Genomic DNA, 16,722 nt, shown 5'->3' with positions numbered 1-16,722 from the left:
GTGTCTGTGAACGGCACGCTCTTTCAGTTTAACTTCGTTGAATAGGGTGCCAGATTTCTACAGAGCCTTCCACGTGAAAACCCGGCTAAAACACACCGTAAAAAGGCCTTAATATGGCAGCATGCAGGTCACCATTTGTCAAACTATTGGCCGCGGTCCGCAATGTGGACAATGGTCTGCAGAGTGAAATTATTCCCGGGCCATCGTCTGATAATTTGCTGCGCAATTGATCAAGGAGCCGCGGACAGAAAAAGAAAACAAACATTTCTGCAATTAGTAGGAAATACTTGTTAATTTGGTGTCATCAAACATAGAGGCATAGAATTAAGTAGTGGTATGAGCGTTTATTCAATGCATGCGTGTGCACGTTGGTAGCAAAGCTAAGCTTCAACCTATTGGAAGGCTATTTAATTATGAAACGACATTTAATAGAACGACGTGGATTTATGCAACTTCCATAAAAAACAGAGCACAGACTATATAAAACACTGTTTGGAATTAAGTATTAAAGTCAGCCAAAAGCTATTAATTAGTCTTAGTTAAAGATCTCCAGATCAGTGATTTACGCGTGATCTGATCCGCCATTTACCATTCACAAAAGCTGGTATTGTGTTAAATGTAATTAAATAGCATATGAATATCAGTGTATGATGCTTGCATGAGGGAAACATCCCAAAACAACGGCACCCATATAACTGCTGTTGTTTTGAGAAGTATTTATCATGCAAGCATCATGCAACAATGCAAAAACAATGAAACTATTGTAGGCCTAATTATATTTTACAGTAAAGCAGTACTCTGATGTGCATGTTTTCACAAACTTTTGTGAACAATCTTAGCACTTTAAACATTGACTGTTTTGAAGTGCATGTATAGCAATATAGTATAAAAATAATAATAATTGTGATATCATTATGATAATTTGATGGGGGGTGGGAGGAGGGGGTGGGTTCATGTAGGTGGCCTTATGACCCCAAAGTATGCCTTGACTGGGCCTCAGGTCAAAGAAGTTTGAGAAAGGCTGATGTAGACGACAAAGCAGCAAGGAGGCATCATATGATCATTTAAACAAGGTCGGTGAGGATGGGAAAAATCGTACATGCAAACTTTGCCCGCACTTCAGTCACAGTCATTATTCATTTAATCATTAAATAAAATACAGTACACGTCTTGGTTTAATAGGTTACGTGCAGTCATTTGAATATGTTTTGAACCAGTCCGGCCCTCGGCTTGTAGCAAATTTGGTTTTTTGGCCCTCTAATGTATTTGACTTTGACATCCCTGCCCTAACGGAATGCATGTCTTCTAGCCTGGCGAGCCAGACCCACATTAACATGTAGGGTCTGGACACTCACCGTTCGCAGTGCTCAGTCCGAGGGGCGGGATAATCAGTTGTCTTTCAAATTCCCTCTGCACGCAATAGGACAGCGGCAGCGCTATGAGTCCCATGCGTTTCCCACCAGCGGAGCTAGTTGGCTAGTTCAAACGTTTGCCAACTTAATAAAAGCTTAACTCGTGTCACACTGTTCGCCAACAGCAACATCCATCTTATTTGTTTTCAAGTAGCAGGGAATTCAAGCCAAACCGTTGCAACTCTGCCATCAATCATTATGTTAAGCCCACCTAACGACTCTATACACAATTTCATTGGCCCGTCGAAGTTTCGGTTTCTGGAGCTCACAAGCCAACGGAGAGTTGCTAGACTAGCCCTGCTGCCGCTAGGGGCGCGTCTAGATTTCTAGGCTACATGTCTTTGCCAAAAATGACAAAATACGATGTTATATTAATAATGCAAATGAACGGCAAACTCTGAAATATAGTCTGAAATGAGATGTTATTATCATTGAGACAACAGGGGTATACAGAAAAATCTGATTGTAGCTTATAGTCTGGACCAAACATTGAAAAAAGGCCTCAGAAAAGAGGCAGTAGGCATTTTTGAGGAAAAGTTGTTATACAGCATTTTTAGATTGTTCAAAGGGTCCTTAATACAAATCCACCATATAACATTTTTTTTAGGTCCCAAGTTTCTCAGAATTTTCCTTCAAAAATTGATGCCTTGCTCTCAGGCGAGAAAATACTGGTAGATAGGGTAACAATTTAAACCTTTATGGATCACCACAAAACTTTCCCAGTTTGTCACGTACATTAAGACAAGTATTTTTTGTATTACAAGTTTTTTGAAATGTAATGTTTAAATATGCAAATGAGGCTTAATCTACTGAAATATGCGCTAATATGCACAAATTTCCAAACTTGACACGTACACATTGGATAAAGCATCAATTGCATTTTTGAGGAAAAATGGTTATACAGCATTTTTAGACAGTTCAAAGGGTCCTAAATACAAATCCACCATATAACATTTTTTTTAGGTCCCAAGTTTCTCATAATTTTCCTTCAAAAATGGATGCCTTGCTCTAAGGCGAGAAAATACTGGTAGATAGGGTAAAAATGTAAACCTTTATGGATCACCACAAAACTTTCCCAGTTTGTCACTTACATTAAGACAAGTATTTTTTGTATTACAAGTTTTCTGAAATGTAATGTTTAAATATGCAAATGAGTCTTAATCTACTGAAATATGCGCTAATATGCACAAATTTCCAAACTTGACACGTACACATTGGATGAAGCATCAATTGCATTTTTGAGGAAAAATTGTTATACAGCATTTTTAGACAGTTCAAAGGGTCCTAAATACAAATCCACCGTATAACATTTTTTTTAGGTCCCCAGTTTCTCGGAATTTTCATTTAAAAATGGATGCCTTGCTCTCAGACGAGAAAATACTGGTAGATTAACTTCTATGCATCACCACAAAACTTTCCCAGTTGGTGTCTGACATTAAGACAAGTACTTTTTGTATTACAAGTTTTCTGAAATGTAATGTTTAAATATGCAAATGAGGCTTAATCTACTGAAATATGCGCTAATGTGCACACATTTCCAGCATCACATTGTCATTACAGTGGATGAGGCATTGTTTTGTAAATTAATGGAGTTAAAGTGGACAAATGCTGACTATATGGATTGCCTCATTGTCAGACTAGGTGGCCTTCATACTGCCATGACATTTTTGGAAGTCATTGGCAAGCACATCCAATCATCTGGACTGTTAGAGGCATGGGTTGAAGGTAACCTTCTAGGCTCCAAAACAGCACCGTGGAAGAGGCTTGGTGGCAATCAGAAGACCAAATGAGAGCAGAGATTTGCCTCTTCCTGCAAAGTGGGAGAACTTTATTGCTCATGCAGACAACAAGGCTGATCTTGCACACTTTTTATCCCAACAGCTGATTGTTGGAGCTCCAGCAAATAAGATCATAGTTGCTGCAGGTGGCTTCAGTGATGAAGAGAGAGTTGAAGCCTCTAATTCAACCTTTAACACTGACTGCTTGGAAGCCAAGCATGAAGAAGCGGACACAAGAATTTTTCTTCACTGCATTGGAAGCAACGCATCAAACATTGTTGTCTCAGCGAGAGACACCGACATCTTGGTACTGCTGATTGCCCATTTCCACAAGATCTGGATGAAGGCAGGTACAGCAAAGGACAGAAAGTACATTCCAGTTCATACCATAGTGGAACATTTGCAGATGGAACCACAGGTCCTCGATCTGCTTCCAGGTTTTCATGCGCTGGAAGTGACTCAACTTCGTACATCTGGACGCACAAAAAAGTAATGTTGGGATGTATTTGTACAGCATCATCATCTGTTAAAGGGGCTTGGTGAAGGTCCTGATCTTAGTGAAACTGTATGGAGCAATGAATGTTGACAACATCAATGACGTTCGAGTAAGCATGTTTGTGAAGGGCATGACAATAGAAAGACTGCCACCAACCAGAGATTCTCTCTACTTCCACATTCAGCGTTCTCACTTCCAGGCTTTGGTCTGGCAGCAGGCCCACATGCAGCAGCCAATTCTGCCACCCCCTGAGACCATGGGATGGAAAATGGAGGAAAGTACACTTGTTCCTCAACTCATGTCACTACCTCCGGTTCCGGATGCTTGTGAGGAGTTTATCTCCTGTGGTTGCACCAAAGGATGCAAGACAGCTAGATGCAGTTGTAAGCCTAACCCATGTACTGCTGCTTGCAAATGCAGAATGTCATGTGATACTTGTATGAATCAATAATAAGTAAAAATAACATTTCAGAAAACTGAGTTTTACGGTGATATCTATGTCCCCCCCCCCCCCCCCCCATTCATACAGTGGTGTTTTGAAAGTGTCTGAGACGCATATTGTTTCAGTACAAAATATTAAGAACTGGTACCCTAATGAATATGTTATATAGTGGATTTATATTCAGGAGACATTGAACCTTCAAAATATCATGTATAACAACCAGTTTCTCGGAATTTTCATTCAAAAATAGATGCCTTGCACTCAGGTGAGAAAAATACTGGTAGATAGGGTAACATTTTAAACTTTTATGTATCACCACAAAACTTTCCCAGTTTGTCACTTACATTGGTGGATTTGTATTAAGGACAATTTGAACTATCTAAAAATGCTGTATAACAACTTTTCCTCAAAAATGCCTACAGGGTTACATAATCCTGAAATCTGGTCCTGACTATTACAGCAGCCGACTATTTAGGTTAAGTTTATAACGTTGTGGACGGCCACCAAGCGTCTTCTGCCCAACGGCTGCGCGCGCATTTAGTTTTGTTGGTAAACGGGAAACCCGTGGGGTTTGGGTGACGTCGCACTCGCTGCCTAGCAACCGGGACAGTTGGAAGACAGAGAAGACATGAAGCTACACAGTTTTGACAGTGGGATGAAAAAGTTACTAAAAAGGCTACAAGCTGTCATAACAGTTCAGTCTACTGTAGTAAAGTTAGGTCGTACAGTCACTGAGGTCGATAGTCACGTATTATTTTCAGTATGAGTCTGTTGAGTCGACATTGCGGAGGTTAGCAGTAGTAGCTGGATGTGGCAGTTGTTTGAGGGAAGACGTTAACGTTAGCTGCTAGTCATTTGGTAACTGAAGCGGTAAGTGCTAGTGCTAACTAGATCAGTAAGAGAGTATTAACACATTCCGGTACAACCGTCTTGGGAGCTGTTTACTGTCGATCGGGAAGGACAGAGAAGAGGGAGTGTCTGCCATACGTTAGTGAGACTAAGTTAACGTTAACGTTACAACTTGGTGGAGCTCATCGCACGCGCAGCCAACCTTCCCAACTCCACAGCGATTCTCAGGGCAACGGTCGCCTCGCGTCATCCCTGCCCACCAGTGACCAGTCTCCGCTGCTGGTCTGCTAAGAGGTGTGTTGTGTTTGTGTGTCGCCTGAAATGTACTGTAGCCTACGGTTTGTTTTACACATTCTTTTAGCGACCTAGTGGAACAGTCAACGTAGACTAAACCTAACACGTAGACTAGTTAACAAGGAGTATTTTTCTTGAAAGACACTCGTTTGAACGGCCATCACTAACGTTAACGTAAAGTCTGTCGGTCTCCATGGACTGAACTGATACATTGATGAACTTTTGTCACAGCAAAGTGTGTGTGTGTGCGTGTCTGTGCGTGCGTGCATGGATGGGATGGATGAGTGACCTGACCTGATGGGCTCAACCGATTGCACTGCGCTGGCCTACAGTATATCATATGTGACGTGTTAAGTTGAAATCTTCACTCTGGGGTTTCATGACGTGTCTGGTGTGCACAGGGCTTTTAATTATAAAATACCCCCCCCCCTCTCTCTCTTTCTCTCTCTCTCAGACTCAGCAAGTGTGGTGTATCAGATGAAGGTTATGTCTGTCTGGCTCTGGCTCTGATGATAAACCCCTCCTGTGTGAAAGAGCTGTACGTGAACAACAATCATTCTGGAGGATCAGCACAGAAGCTGTTATCTGCTACACTGGAGGATCCTCACCGCAAAGTTGAAACACTTCAGTATGTAATCTAGAGAACCAGAAACATCAAGATGTAGTCTGGGTTTATTTATTTATTTATTTATGTGTTTATTTATACATACTTACATTTACATAAGTCAGGATACATGGAATTGCATCCCTACTGCGTAATCTCCTACCCTGGAAATCCAGAGTTCTCGCGAGAGCACAATGGAATTGTCTCTGCGAGACACTCTGGCAATGAGCAGTGATGCACGTTACTTTTTCCCCTTGCATTCCGGGGAACCAGCTAAACTGATGAAGACAGTGCTGCAAAGTTGGAGGACAGTACACATTGGCCGTAGTGTTATCCGATTGCGTCAAAGTCCGAAATCATTCAGAGTAAACATGGTCTAGTGTTATCCAATTGCATGCAGTGAGATTTTTAAATGCATGCTTGTTGCCGCCCCTGGAGTTGGGCCATTACATTGTTCGTGACCCTTAATCTTTCTAGATTACCAGGGTCTGGATTTTCCACACATCCACACAGAACAGAACATTTGATTTACAGACTTAAGCAAAAAACTTTATTCAAAAAACTTTTGAATAACAAAATACATTTCCTACTGTAGTGTCTCCATACACTAGAACAACAGTACATTTGATTGGCAGATACCATAATCAACGAAAAGCGGGAAACCCAGGAGTAAATGCGCTTCTAATGTAATTCTAGTGTTGTTTACAAGTAGGCTACAGTATGTGCCCTGTTACTGTTACTGCAGAAGGACTCTAGTCCTCACTACAGGCAACAAATGAATCATGAATCAATCAATAATCAGCAAATCTAAATGCAGCATCAACTGTTTAGACTGGTACCATTTTCTTTGCATTTCACTAAATTTAGTCGATTTGATTCAAAGTAACCTTGCATAGTGATATGTTGAGTTCTGTCATAATTCTGTCAAATGTCGTTGCAGATTTGCTGACTGTAAACTCACAGATAAATCCTGTGAGATTGTTGCTTCAGTTCTACAATCACCAAACTCCCTGCTACAGCTGGACTTGAGTGACAATGATCTGGGGGATTCTGGAGTTCAGCTTCTCTCAAAAGGACTGTCCAGTTTTAACTGCAAAATACACACATTAAGGTGGGTATACATTTTATTATCATCTTAGATTTCCTGATTAGGGAGAAAAACCATGACAATATAACATCAATTGGTCAGAACCAAAAAGTAGCATTGAACATGCTGAACCTTATTGCTTATGCTTAGAGTTTCAAAATCTGTTTCTGGATTGGTCTAGTCCGTGACACATTATGTTACAATAAAGTAATATGGCACGAGTGAGAGTGGCATCGGTAGCAGATATCACCATGGCTGTTATTTGCAATCAGGCACGAGGCCAGAGGCCAAGTACAGTGTGTTTTACATGGTGCCTGAACATTTATTTAGAGCACTGGAGCAGTTCTGTAGTCTATTGATATTTTCTATCATTTATAGAACTATTAATAATAATGCCTATTCTTAAAGTCCACTGCCCAACAATGTCATTTAGGTGCTGAATAGATATAGTGCTGATAGGAAGTTTTTTCAGTTAAATTTTGATAACTGTAAAAACAAATGTGTCTAAGGAGGAGTGTGTACTAATTCAATAAATATCTCCTCCACACTTCGCATCACAGTCATGATATTCAATTTACTAGAGTCTCTCTCTCTCTCTCTCTCTCTCTCTCTCTCTCTCTCTCTCTCTCTCTCTCTCTCAGGCTCTCTGATTGTCTCATCTCAGAGAAGGGTTGTTGTTTTCTTGCTTCAGCTCTGTCTTCAAACCCCTCCAATTTAAAACTGCTTGATCTCAGCTACAATTATCCTGGAGAATCAGGACTGAAGCTGTTATCTGCTAGACTGGAGGATCCTGTCTGTAAACTGGAGATACTGAAGTATGTTCAGAAAGAACCCCCATTGTTGCACATTTAAACATTCAGCACGTTTTCATGCCAGGAATAAACCGTTTTGAATCAGTCTATTGCCCAAATTCCGTTTATGTCAATATTCCGTTTAACCTGTTTACAAGCAAGTAGAATGTCACATTTTGAGCGTATTGCTGTCTAACCCTAGGAAATAGGTTCCCAACGTCCTGACGTAAATCTCCACTGGTGGAATTCCCTCTTTTGGCTGCATAATACAACAGCTTCAGGGTCTTCCACCTATATTTCACTTGTTCAAGCGTACATCGATAGCCATCCTCATCAAGTTTTTAACAAAACTTTTTGAAAACGTCGCTATTACGACATTTTCTCCCGTCGATGAACTCCATGACGTGCATGATTGCAAGACATAAGTTTGTCTACTCGTCTTTCCAAAAGTGTGTGCGTTGTTTTGCCATGATTAGGAAAGTGCCTGAGAGACAATCGGTTCATGTTTTCCTAATTCTGTGGGAATTGAGCATGCGCAGGCCTACAACACTCTTCCTTCTGGGAGCATATTCCGTTTAAAGTGTTTTCATGACCCAATATTCCGTTTAAAACAGGCTTATGCTTTGGTTTATTAATAAACTGAATATGGCCTTTTTTGGTTTATTTCAATCAGAATGAGGTGTTTACAAGACACACGCATATTCGGTTTATTCCCAATAAACTGATTTGAAACCGTTTATTTGCTGCATGGAACCGTGCTGATTGTCTCTATTTTGGAGACCATAGTTATTTTTTCATACCGAGCGTACCGGCCTCTTTTCAAATGTGTATTATATTAGCTGCTTTACACTGAAGTGTATTTATCTCTTTGATGCAACATGCAAAAGTGCAAATATTTAGAGGTGCATTCAAATTTGCAGGCGTAGCCAAATGTTAAGGAAACTTTGCAAACAGTTTTCTGTTTGTGTGTAACTGTTCCGAGAAAGCATATTGACCATAAACATTCATGACTGTTTACCGAATCTGAACGCCTCTCAGATTCCAGGCTGCAAGATTAACAGAAAGACTTGCTTGTGTTGCTGGTGGTCCCTGATCATGCATTAAATAATGGAGTTTCACTGTTGGAAAGTGCATTTGTTATTCAGAGGTAGTCCTCTGGTTGCTCACTAACTCTATCTAAGTACAGGATAGACAGTGTTGGGGCTTTTTACTTCATGATTGTCTCCTTCTGAGAACTAGAGGGGTCTTGAGGCGTCACCTTGGGACAAGTAGGAGCCTTTGTATGCGTGCATGCGAAACATATATGTATAATTTATATACGGCGGCAGACTTTTCTGTGGGATAATAAATCACCTTACATTTCACAGGTGGCACAAACAGAATAACAGCAGTGTTGACATCTGTCAAGTGGTACATGTTTCTGACATTTTGCTTTTCTTACAGAACTGACCATGCTTCTCTAAGCAAAGCACGACCACGTTTGCTGAGATGTAAGTTCTTTTTTTTAAAATTATTATTGTTTATACACTATTTGTGATCATTCACATTCACATGTTTTAGCATGGTATGCTTGAATGTGTGTATGGGTGTCTAATAGCAATGTGTGTGTATGTGTGTCTGTGTGTGTGTGCCTTTGTGTGTGTGTGCCTGTGTGTGTGTGTGTGTGTGTGCCTGTGTGTGAGTTGGTAGATTGAGTAGGTGTGTGTGTGTGTGTGTTGGTAGATTGAGTAAGAGTGTGTGTGTGTGTGTGTGTGTGTGTATGTCTAAGTGTGTGCCTGTGTGTGAGTTGGTAGATTGAGTAGGTGTGTGTGTGTGTTGGTAGATTGAGTAAGAGTGTGTGTGTGTGTGTGTGTGTGTGTGTGTGTGTGTGTGTGTTTGTGTGTGTGTGTTGGTAGATTGAGTAAGAGTGTGAGTGTGTGTGTGTCTTGGTAGATTGGGTAGGAGTGTGAGTGTGTGTGTGTGTCTTGGTACATTGGGTAGGAGTGTGCATGTGTGTGTGTTGGTAGATTGAGTAGGAGAGTGTGTGTGTGTGTGTGTGTGTGTGTTAGTAGAGAGTGTGTGTGTGTGTGTGTGTGTGTTAGTAGATTGAATAGGAGTGTGTTTGTGTGTGAGTTGGTAGATTGAGTAAGAGTGTGTGTGTGTGTGTCTTGGTAGATTGAGTAGGAGTGTGAGTGTGTGTGTGTCTTGGTACATTGGGTAGGAGTGTGCATGTGTGTGTGTTGGTAGATTGAGTAGGAGAGTGTGTGTGTGTGTGTGTGTGTGTGTGTTAGTAGAGAGTGTGTGTGTGTGTGTGTGTTAGTAGATTGAATAGGAGTGTGTTTGTGTGTGAGTTGGTAGATTGAGTAAGAGTGTGTGTGTGTGTGTCTTGGTAGATTGGGTAGGAGTGTGTGTGTGTGTGTGTTGGTAGATTGAGTAGGAGTGTGTGTGTGTGTGTGTGTTGGTAGATTGAGTAGATTGAGTAAGAGTGTGTGTGTGTGTGTGTGTTGGTAGATTGAGTAAGAGTGTGTGTGTGTTGATAGATTGAGTAGGAGTGTGTGTGTGTGTGTCTTGGTAGATTGAGTAGGAGTGTGTGTGTGTGTGTGTGTTGGTAGATTGAGTAGGTGTGTGTGTGTGTGTGTGTGTGTTGGTAGATTGAGTTGGTTTGTGTGTGTGTGTATGTGTGTGTTGGTAGATTGAGTAGGAGTGTGAGTGTGTGTGTGTCTTGGTACATTGGGTAGGAGTGTGCATGTGTGTGTGTTGGTACACTTTAAACCCGAACTAGTTGTCATTACTAGAAAATTGCGTGGAAACCGATTGCCTTAAACCATTCTAGTTTTTACAAAACATAAAACTAAACATGTTTAGTTGTGTCAACTAACAACTTTATGTTGATGCTGTAGACAAATGAAGCTTACATTAGTAGTCTTTACTAAAAATCTTTAGTTCACTTAACTTATTGTTTCAGAAGTTGCAGTTGTATAAAATAACTAGGTTAAAATGCATGTTAACAAATTCATTAAAATATGAACTAAGTTCTGTAGATAGGCCTATTGTTTTTTTATTTTAAGATTAGGGTACTGTATTAAATTAATTGTTTTATTAAAAATTGAAAAGAAATTCATCACAATGTATAGGAATGCCTTTTATTATTGATAAAACATAAACAAACAACATTTAAACTCATAAATATTCCACATCCACTGTAGATGAAGAACCTATAAAAAAAAAGACGAAGAACCTATAAAAAAGAACATAAGAAAACAATTTTTTAGTCCATGTTCATTTACACAGTTGAAAGAAAAGTTTGTTATATCACCTATGAATGCAACAAATAAGTGAATGGACATCGGCTAACATTAGCCAAAAGCTAACCAACATGTGCTGCTATGGTTAGCTAAAACTGTCTACAGACAGAAACACCTATTTCAATGATAAAGTCTGAATTAAACTTAGTAGCACCAAGACAAGTATATTTACACGAAAACATATGTGATATTGTTATAATCTGGCATACACACCCATTGGAAGGTAGCTACCATGAGCTAACTGTCCGAAAGACTACTAGCATGCTAACAACGGAGCTTACCTTACTTTTCTCAGGTTAATGTAAGTTAATCACGTAAACAAACATATAGCTAACTATTGGTCAAACTGAACATCATTTTCGGTTATTTCATCAGAATTTAAATTTTTCAACAAGTTCATCAGACAGTTCACCCACCATTTGATGTAGTAGCCTATTTGTCACAGCAGCACGAGGCATGGAGTCATTCATCTGGACTGAGAAGCAGGAGGAACGGTTGATGGGCAGAATTTTTTTAGACCCCTCCTCTGCCTTGCAAAAACATAACATTTATCGTTCTCTCTGCTTAACATGATCAGTGCACTGTATATTTCACTTAAATAGTACAATCAACTCATTTCTTTTAGTTATGACATAGAGTTTTCACAAAACACACAAACATTAGTAGTGACCACCTAACATATTTATTACAACTACATCTGGGTTTAGAGTGTAGATTGAGTAGGAGAGTGTGTGTGTGTGTGTGTGTGTGTGTTAGTAGAGAGTGTGTGTGTGTGTGTGTGTTAGTAGATTGAATAGGAGTGTGTTTGTGTGTGAGTTGGTAGATTGAGTAAGAGTGTGTGTGTGTGTGTGTCTTGGTAGATTGGGTAGGAGTGTGTGTGTGTGTGTGTTGGTAGATTGAGTAGGAGTGTGTGTGTGTGTGTGTGTTGGTAGATTGAGTAGATTGAGTAAGAGTGTGTGTGTGTGTGTGTGTTGGTAGATTGAGTAAGAGTGTGTGTGTGTTGATAGATTGAGTAGGAGTGTGTGTGTGTGTGTCTTGGTAGATTGAGTAGGAGTGTGTGTGTGTGTGTGTGTTGGTAGATTGAGTAGGTGTGTGTGTGTGTGTGTGTGTGTTGGTAGATTGAGTTGGTTTGTGTGTGTGTGTATGTGTGTGTTGGTAGATTGAGTAGGAGTGTTTGTGTGTGTGTGTGTGTGTGTGTTGGTAGAGTGTGTGTGTGTGTGTGTGTGTGTGTGTGTTGGTAGATTGAGTAGGAGTGTGTGTGTGTTGGTAGATTGAGTAGGAGTGTGTGTGTGTGCGTGTGTGTGTGTGCGTGTGTTGGTAGATTGGGTAGGAGTGTGTGTGTGTGTGTGTTGGTAGATTGTGTGTGTGTGTGTGTGTGTTGGTAGATTGAGTAGGAGTGTGTGTGTGATAGTAGATTGAATAGGTGTGTGTGTGTGTGTTGGTAGATTGAGTAGGTGTGTGTGTGTGTGTGTGTGTGTGTGTGTGTGTGTTGGTAGATTGAGTTAGTGTGTGTGTGTGTATGTGTGTGTTGGTAGATTGAGTAGGAGTGTGTGTGTGTTAGTAGATTGAATAGGAGTGTGTGTGTGTGTGTGTGTGTGTGTAGATTGGGTAAGTGTGTGTGTGTGTGTGTGTGCGTTGTGTGTGTGTGTGTGTGTGTTGGTAGATTGAGTAGGAGTGTGTGTGTGTTTGTGTGTGTGTTGGTAGATTGTGTGTGTGTGTTGGTAGATTGAGTAGGAGTGTGTGTGTGTTAGTAGATAGAATAGGAGTGTGTGTGTGTGTGTGTGTGTGTGTGTGTGTGTGTTTGTGTGTGTGTGTTAGTAGATTGAATAGGAGTGTGTGTGTGTGTTAGTCAGTGTTGCCACAGTTACCTTGAAAAAGTAATCTGATTACTGATTACTGATTACTCCTTTAAAAAGTAACTTAGTTACTTTACTGATTACTTGATTTTAAAAGTAACTAAGTTAGATTACAAGTTACTTTATTAGTTATACTCAATATACTGGAAGTGCATTTTAACAGCAATGTATAGCAGACATCCCAACCTAACCTACTTAGATACTGAAATTCAGATGTTTGTTCAATAATGTCTAAGTACACCAAATAAGGAAGGCCTACTGATAGAAACTGTTATAGTAAAATATGTAGATTTTTTTTCATGCCTTGGCAACTAGCCATCTTGTAGCCTATAGGCCTGAATAATATGCAAATGAAATTACACTTGTTAAACTCACCTCAACAAGTCTTTTGCAATCATTTAACCCACCGTGAGCAATGCTAAAGTTGCTGTTACAAACAGTGCAGTGTGCAAGATGATCATTATGTTTTAATCTTTTGAGACAATTGGGGACACTTTTGTGTAGTCTGATGTGAAATGGGTCTTAAATCTTCCTTTTTGAGGGGCACTGACGCTGCCATGACGCTTCTGTTCCTAGATACACTGACTGAACTGATTAATTATGTTTGGGAGAAAAGAGATATAAGCACTTACACTGAAAACGGATTGGTTGATTTAGCAAAACAGACCAGGATGCTCTCTGTCTTGGATGCGCTTCAGGCACAAACGCACCACTCCTCTCTCTCTCCCTCTCCGTTGTGTGCGCATTAAGCTATGCACACGCGATTTGAAGCAAAGATTCTAGAATCTTTGATTTGAAGTCCGGTCTGGCTTGCGTGCTCTTGTTCGCTCTAGGTTCCGGGAGATTTTATGTAATTTGCGGGCGTCAGGAAGCCGCTATCAATATGTGGGAGACTCCCAAAACTTAGGGAGACTTGGGATGTCTAGCTAGACAGCACTTTGTCGCCAGCACAGAATGTACAATGTACCTTAATGTTGTCATGTTTAACTGACACAAACTCAAAGTAATGACTGATGAAATGTGCATCTCAGTCTCTCCCTCCATTGTTGTTTACGTTTGTGTCACTGCACGTGAATTGTCCTCATGCTGAAAACGTGACCATAGCCTCTACATAACATTAATACCCAAGACAAGAAGAAAGCAAAGAATATATCTTTTTATTAAGGAACATGACAAAAATAGTAACGCACAGTAACTTAGATAAGTAACTTTAATCTGATTACTGGTTTGTAAATAGTAGCGCGTTAGATTACTCGTTACTGAAAAAAGTGGTAAAAATACACTAACGCGTTACTAAGTAACGCGTTACTGGCATCACTGGTGTTAGTAGATTGAATAGGAGTAGGAGTGTGTGTGTGTGTGTTGATAGATTGAGTAGGAGTGTTTTTTTGTGTTGACATATTATGTGTGTGTGTTTGTTGGTGTTGACATGGTGTGTGTGTGTTCTCATGTGTGTGTTTGTGTGTGTGTGTGTGTTCTCATGTTATCTCTGTATGTGTGTGTGTGTTCTCATGTTCTCTCCTCTTGTCTGCAGATGCCTGTGATCTCACACTGGACCCAAACACAGCACACAGAGAACTCTCTCTCTCTGAGGGGAACAGAAAGGTGACACGTGTGAAGAAGCAGCAGCCGTATCCTGAACACCCAGAGAGATTTGACTCCACTGGTCAGGTGTTGTGTAGAGAGGGTCTGACTGGACGCTGCTACTGGGAGGCTGAGTGGAGTGGAGATGATGGAGCTGAGATATCTGTGGCCTATAAAAGCATCGAGAGGAAAGGGAACAGTGATGACGTCACAATGGGATGGAATGCCAAGTCCTGGAGTCTGTTCTGCTCTCCTCACAGTTACTCTGTCCTGCACAATAAGAAACACACTGACATACCTGCCTCCTCCTCCCGCTCCAGAACAGTAGGAGTTTACCTGGACTGGCCGGCCGGCACTCTGTCCTTCTACAGCGTCTCCACTGACACACTCACCCACCTGCACACGTTCCACTCCACATTCACTGAGCCCCTCTATCCAGGGTTTAGGGTTTGGGGTAAGGTGTCCCTGTGCAAGATCACATGAGCTCCTCCAATAGGTACATCCACCCTTTCTCTCTCTCTGTCTCTCTGTCTCTCTCTCCCTCTCCCTCTCTCTCTCTTGTTCAGTGTGTGTGTGTTGTGTGTGTGTGTGGTTTGTGTGTGTGTGTGTGTTTTTGTATGACACTGTTGTCTCTCTATTTATCTCTCTTTTTCTCTACCAGTCTCTAATCCCTTCTTTCCTCCCTCTCTCCTCCAACAGGTACATCCCCCCCCCCCTCTCTCTCTCTCTCCCTCTCTCTATCTACTCTCTACCCTCAGTCTCCCCCCAACTTTAGTAAAGAGGGTATTACATTATTTTTGATATATTTTTGATATATATTTTGGCATATCACAGTCATCAAGCTGATATTTTTGAAGTGTGTGTGTGTGGTTTGTATAACACAATACTGTTTTCTATTTAACAAACTGCCAAAATTCAGACTTAAATTCATCAAGTCCAGAAACTGCAACATTCCGCAGTAACCACGTAACCGTAGCAACATCCATTGTGATGCTTGATCTGTGGCCCTGGCAGTGGAGCAGGGCTTGTTGCTATGGCATTAGCTCCAGCTTTGGCCCATAGACTGTATAAAGACCTGCAGGAACACCAGTCACACACACTCCTGTTGATACACATGTGTAATGCTGAGATGCTGTTTAGATATTGATATGTATTTTCAGTTATATAATTACTGTTCTGATGAAACTAAACAAATGCTGATATTGCTTTCTTTATATTATGCTCTTCTCCTAAAAATGAATGTGTGGATTATAAGTGTTTCAACAACAACAATATGATGTATTCTGTTCTCCCTAAAGTTTAGTTATTTGTTGAATTTCTTTGAAAAAGTATTTTCTGATCTGAGGTGTCAGTGGTTCTATATACAGTATGTGTTGACATAGAAAAAACATGCTTGTTTTCTGACTTAAAATATGTAAATAAAATGTGTTTCTGACTTTTAAATGTCTGAATAAAGATTCTGAAAGGAGATGTGATGAACCTGTTGTCAGCTGATTTGTTTCATTGTTTTCTATGCCATAACAAAACAGAGTATGTGATTTTTATTTTGTGTTTTTTTTTTCTTTTCTTCAAACTTCCTTTTTCTGTAGTTGGACATGGCATGCATTGACCACCAAGATCATCTCTCTATTCAGTGCAACACTATACCAGATTAGTGTATTGCAGTAGTATAATAACTAGGGCTGTCAAAATAGCACATTAACTTTAATTAATTACAGAAATATTAAGGCATTAAAGAAAATAAAGCTGCTTAATCACATTTCGTGGTGACATTTGACACAGTGCAGTGTGGCTATAGTGACTGAAGGACGCAGACGAGAAAGCTGCTTTGAATGAAATGTTTAGCCTACGTTGTTAACAGTGTTGGGCAAGTTACTGAAAATTAGTAATTAGTTACAGTTACTAGTTACTTCTTTCAAAAGTAATTCAATTACGTTACCAATTACTGTATATCAAAAGTAATTAGTTACTAGAGAAAGTAACTTTTGAGTTACTTTTAAATCTGCTTTTAAAATGTCAATATGAACAGTACTGAACAGTCACACACACAATAAACCTTATTTTGGACCTATTTATTGTAGTTTCAACGGGCCTTCAAATCAATAGCCTTGTGCATGAGTTCTCAAACTTTTTCCGACCACAAAACATTCTACAATGCATGAAGGCCTCCCTGACCTTGTTTTGCGCCACCCTCACCATCTAGGTGGTTTGATAGATATGTACAGTACACTGCCTACTGCTTGCC

General features: G+C 40.3%; 2 protein-coding genes across 6 annotated transcripts in view; both read left to right on the top strand.

The window, feature by feature from the left end:
- Window positions 1-16,722, top strand: part of LOC143136422 (NLR family CARD domain-containing protein 3-like) — a 196,126-nt gene that overhangs the window by 36,159 nt on the left and 143,245 nt on the right. The gene's annotated exons all lie outside the window — the stretch shown is intronic.
- LOC143136930 (tripartite motif-containing protein 16-like) lies at window positions 5,700-14,975 on the top strand. The gene is made up of 5 exons (XM_076297547.1): window positions 5,700-5,899; window positions 6,816-6,986; window positions 7,604-7,777; window positions 9,197-9,243; window positions 14,428-14,975. The coding sequence occupies exons 1-5, from the start codon at window positions 5,781-5,783 to the stop codon at window positions 14,958-14,960; spliced, it is 1,044 nt and encodes a 347-aa protein (XP_076153662.1). The 5' UTR covers window positions 5,700-5,780; the 3' UTR covers window positions 14,961-14,975.

Source organism: Alosa pseudoharengus, unplaced genomic scaffold (assembly GCF_046254945.1).
Source record: "Alosa pseudoharengus isolate Yale_2024_CS ecotype anadromous, Long Island Sound unplaced genomic scaffold, YU_APseudo_1.1 YU_APseudo_1.1_scf_1, whole genome shotgun sequence".
NCBI classification, from domain to species: domain Eukaryota; kingdom Metazoa; phylum Chordata; class Actinopteri; order Clupeiformes; family Clupeidae; genus Alosa; species Alosa pseudoharengus.
Note: the sequence above shows the minus strand (reverse complement) of the source record. Positions and strands in the feature narration are given on the sequence as shown.

Bases quoted from the DNA above. Each gene is read 5' to 3' on its own strand.
- LOC143136930 (XM_076297547.1), top strand. From the start codon at position 5,781: ATGATAAACCCCTCCTGTGTGAAAGAGCTGTACGTGAACAACAATCAT. The intron at 5,900-6,815 runs GTATGTAATCTA...ATGTCGTTGCAG, and splicing joins CGCAAAGTTGAAACACTTCA to ATTTGCTGACTGTAAACTCA. The intron at 6,987-7,603 runs GTGGGTATACAT...TCTCTCTCTCAG, and splicing joins TGCAAAATACACACATTAAG to GCTCTCTGATTGTCTCATCT.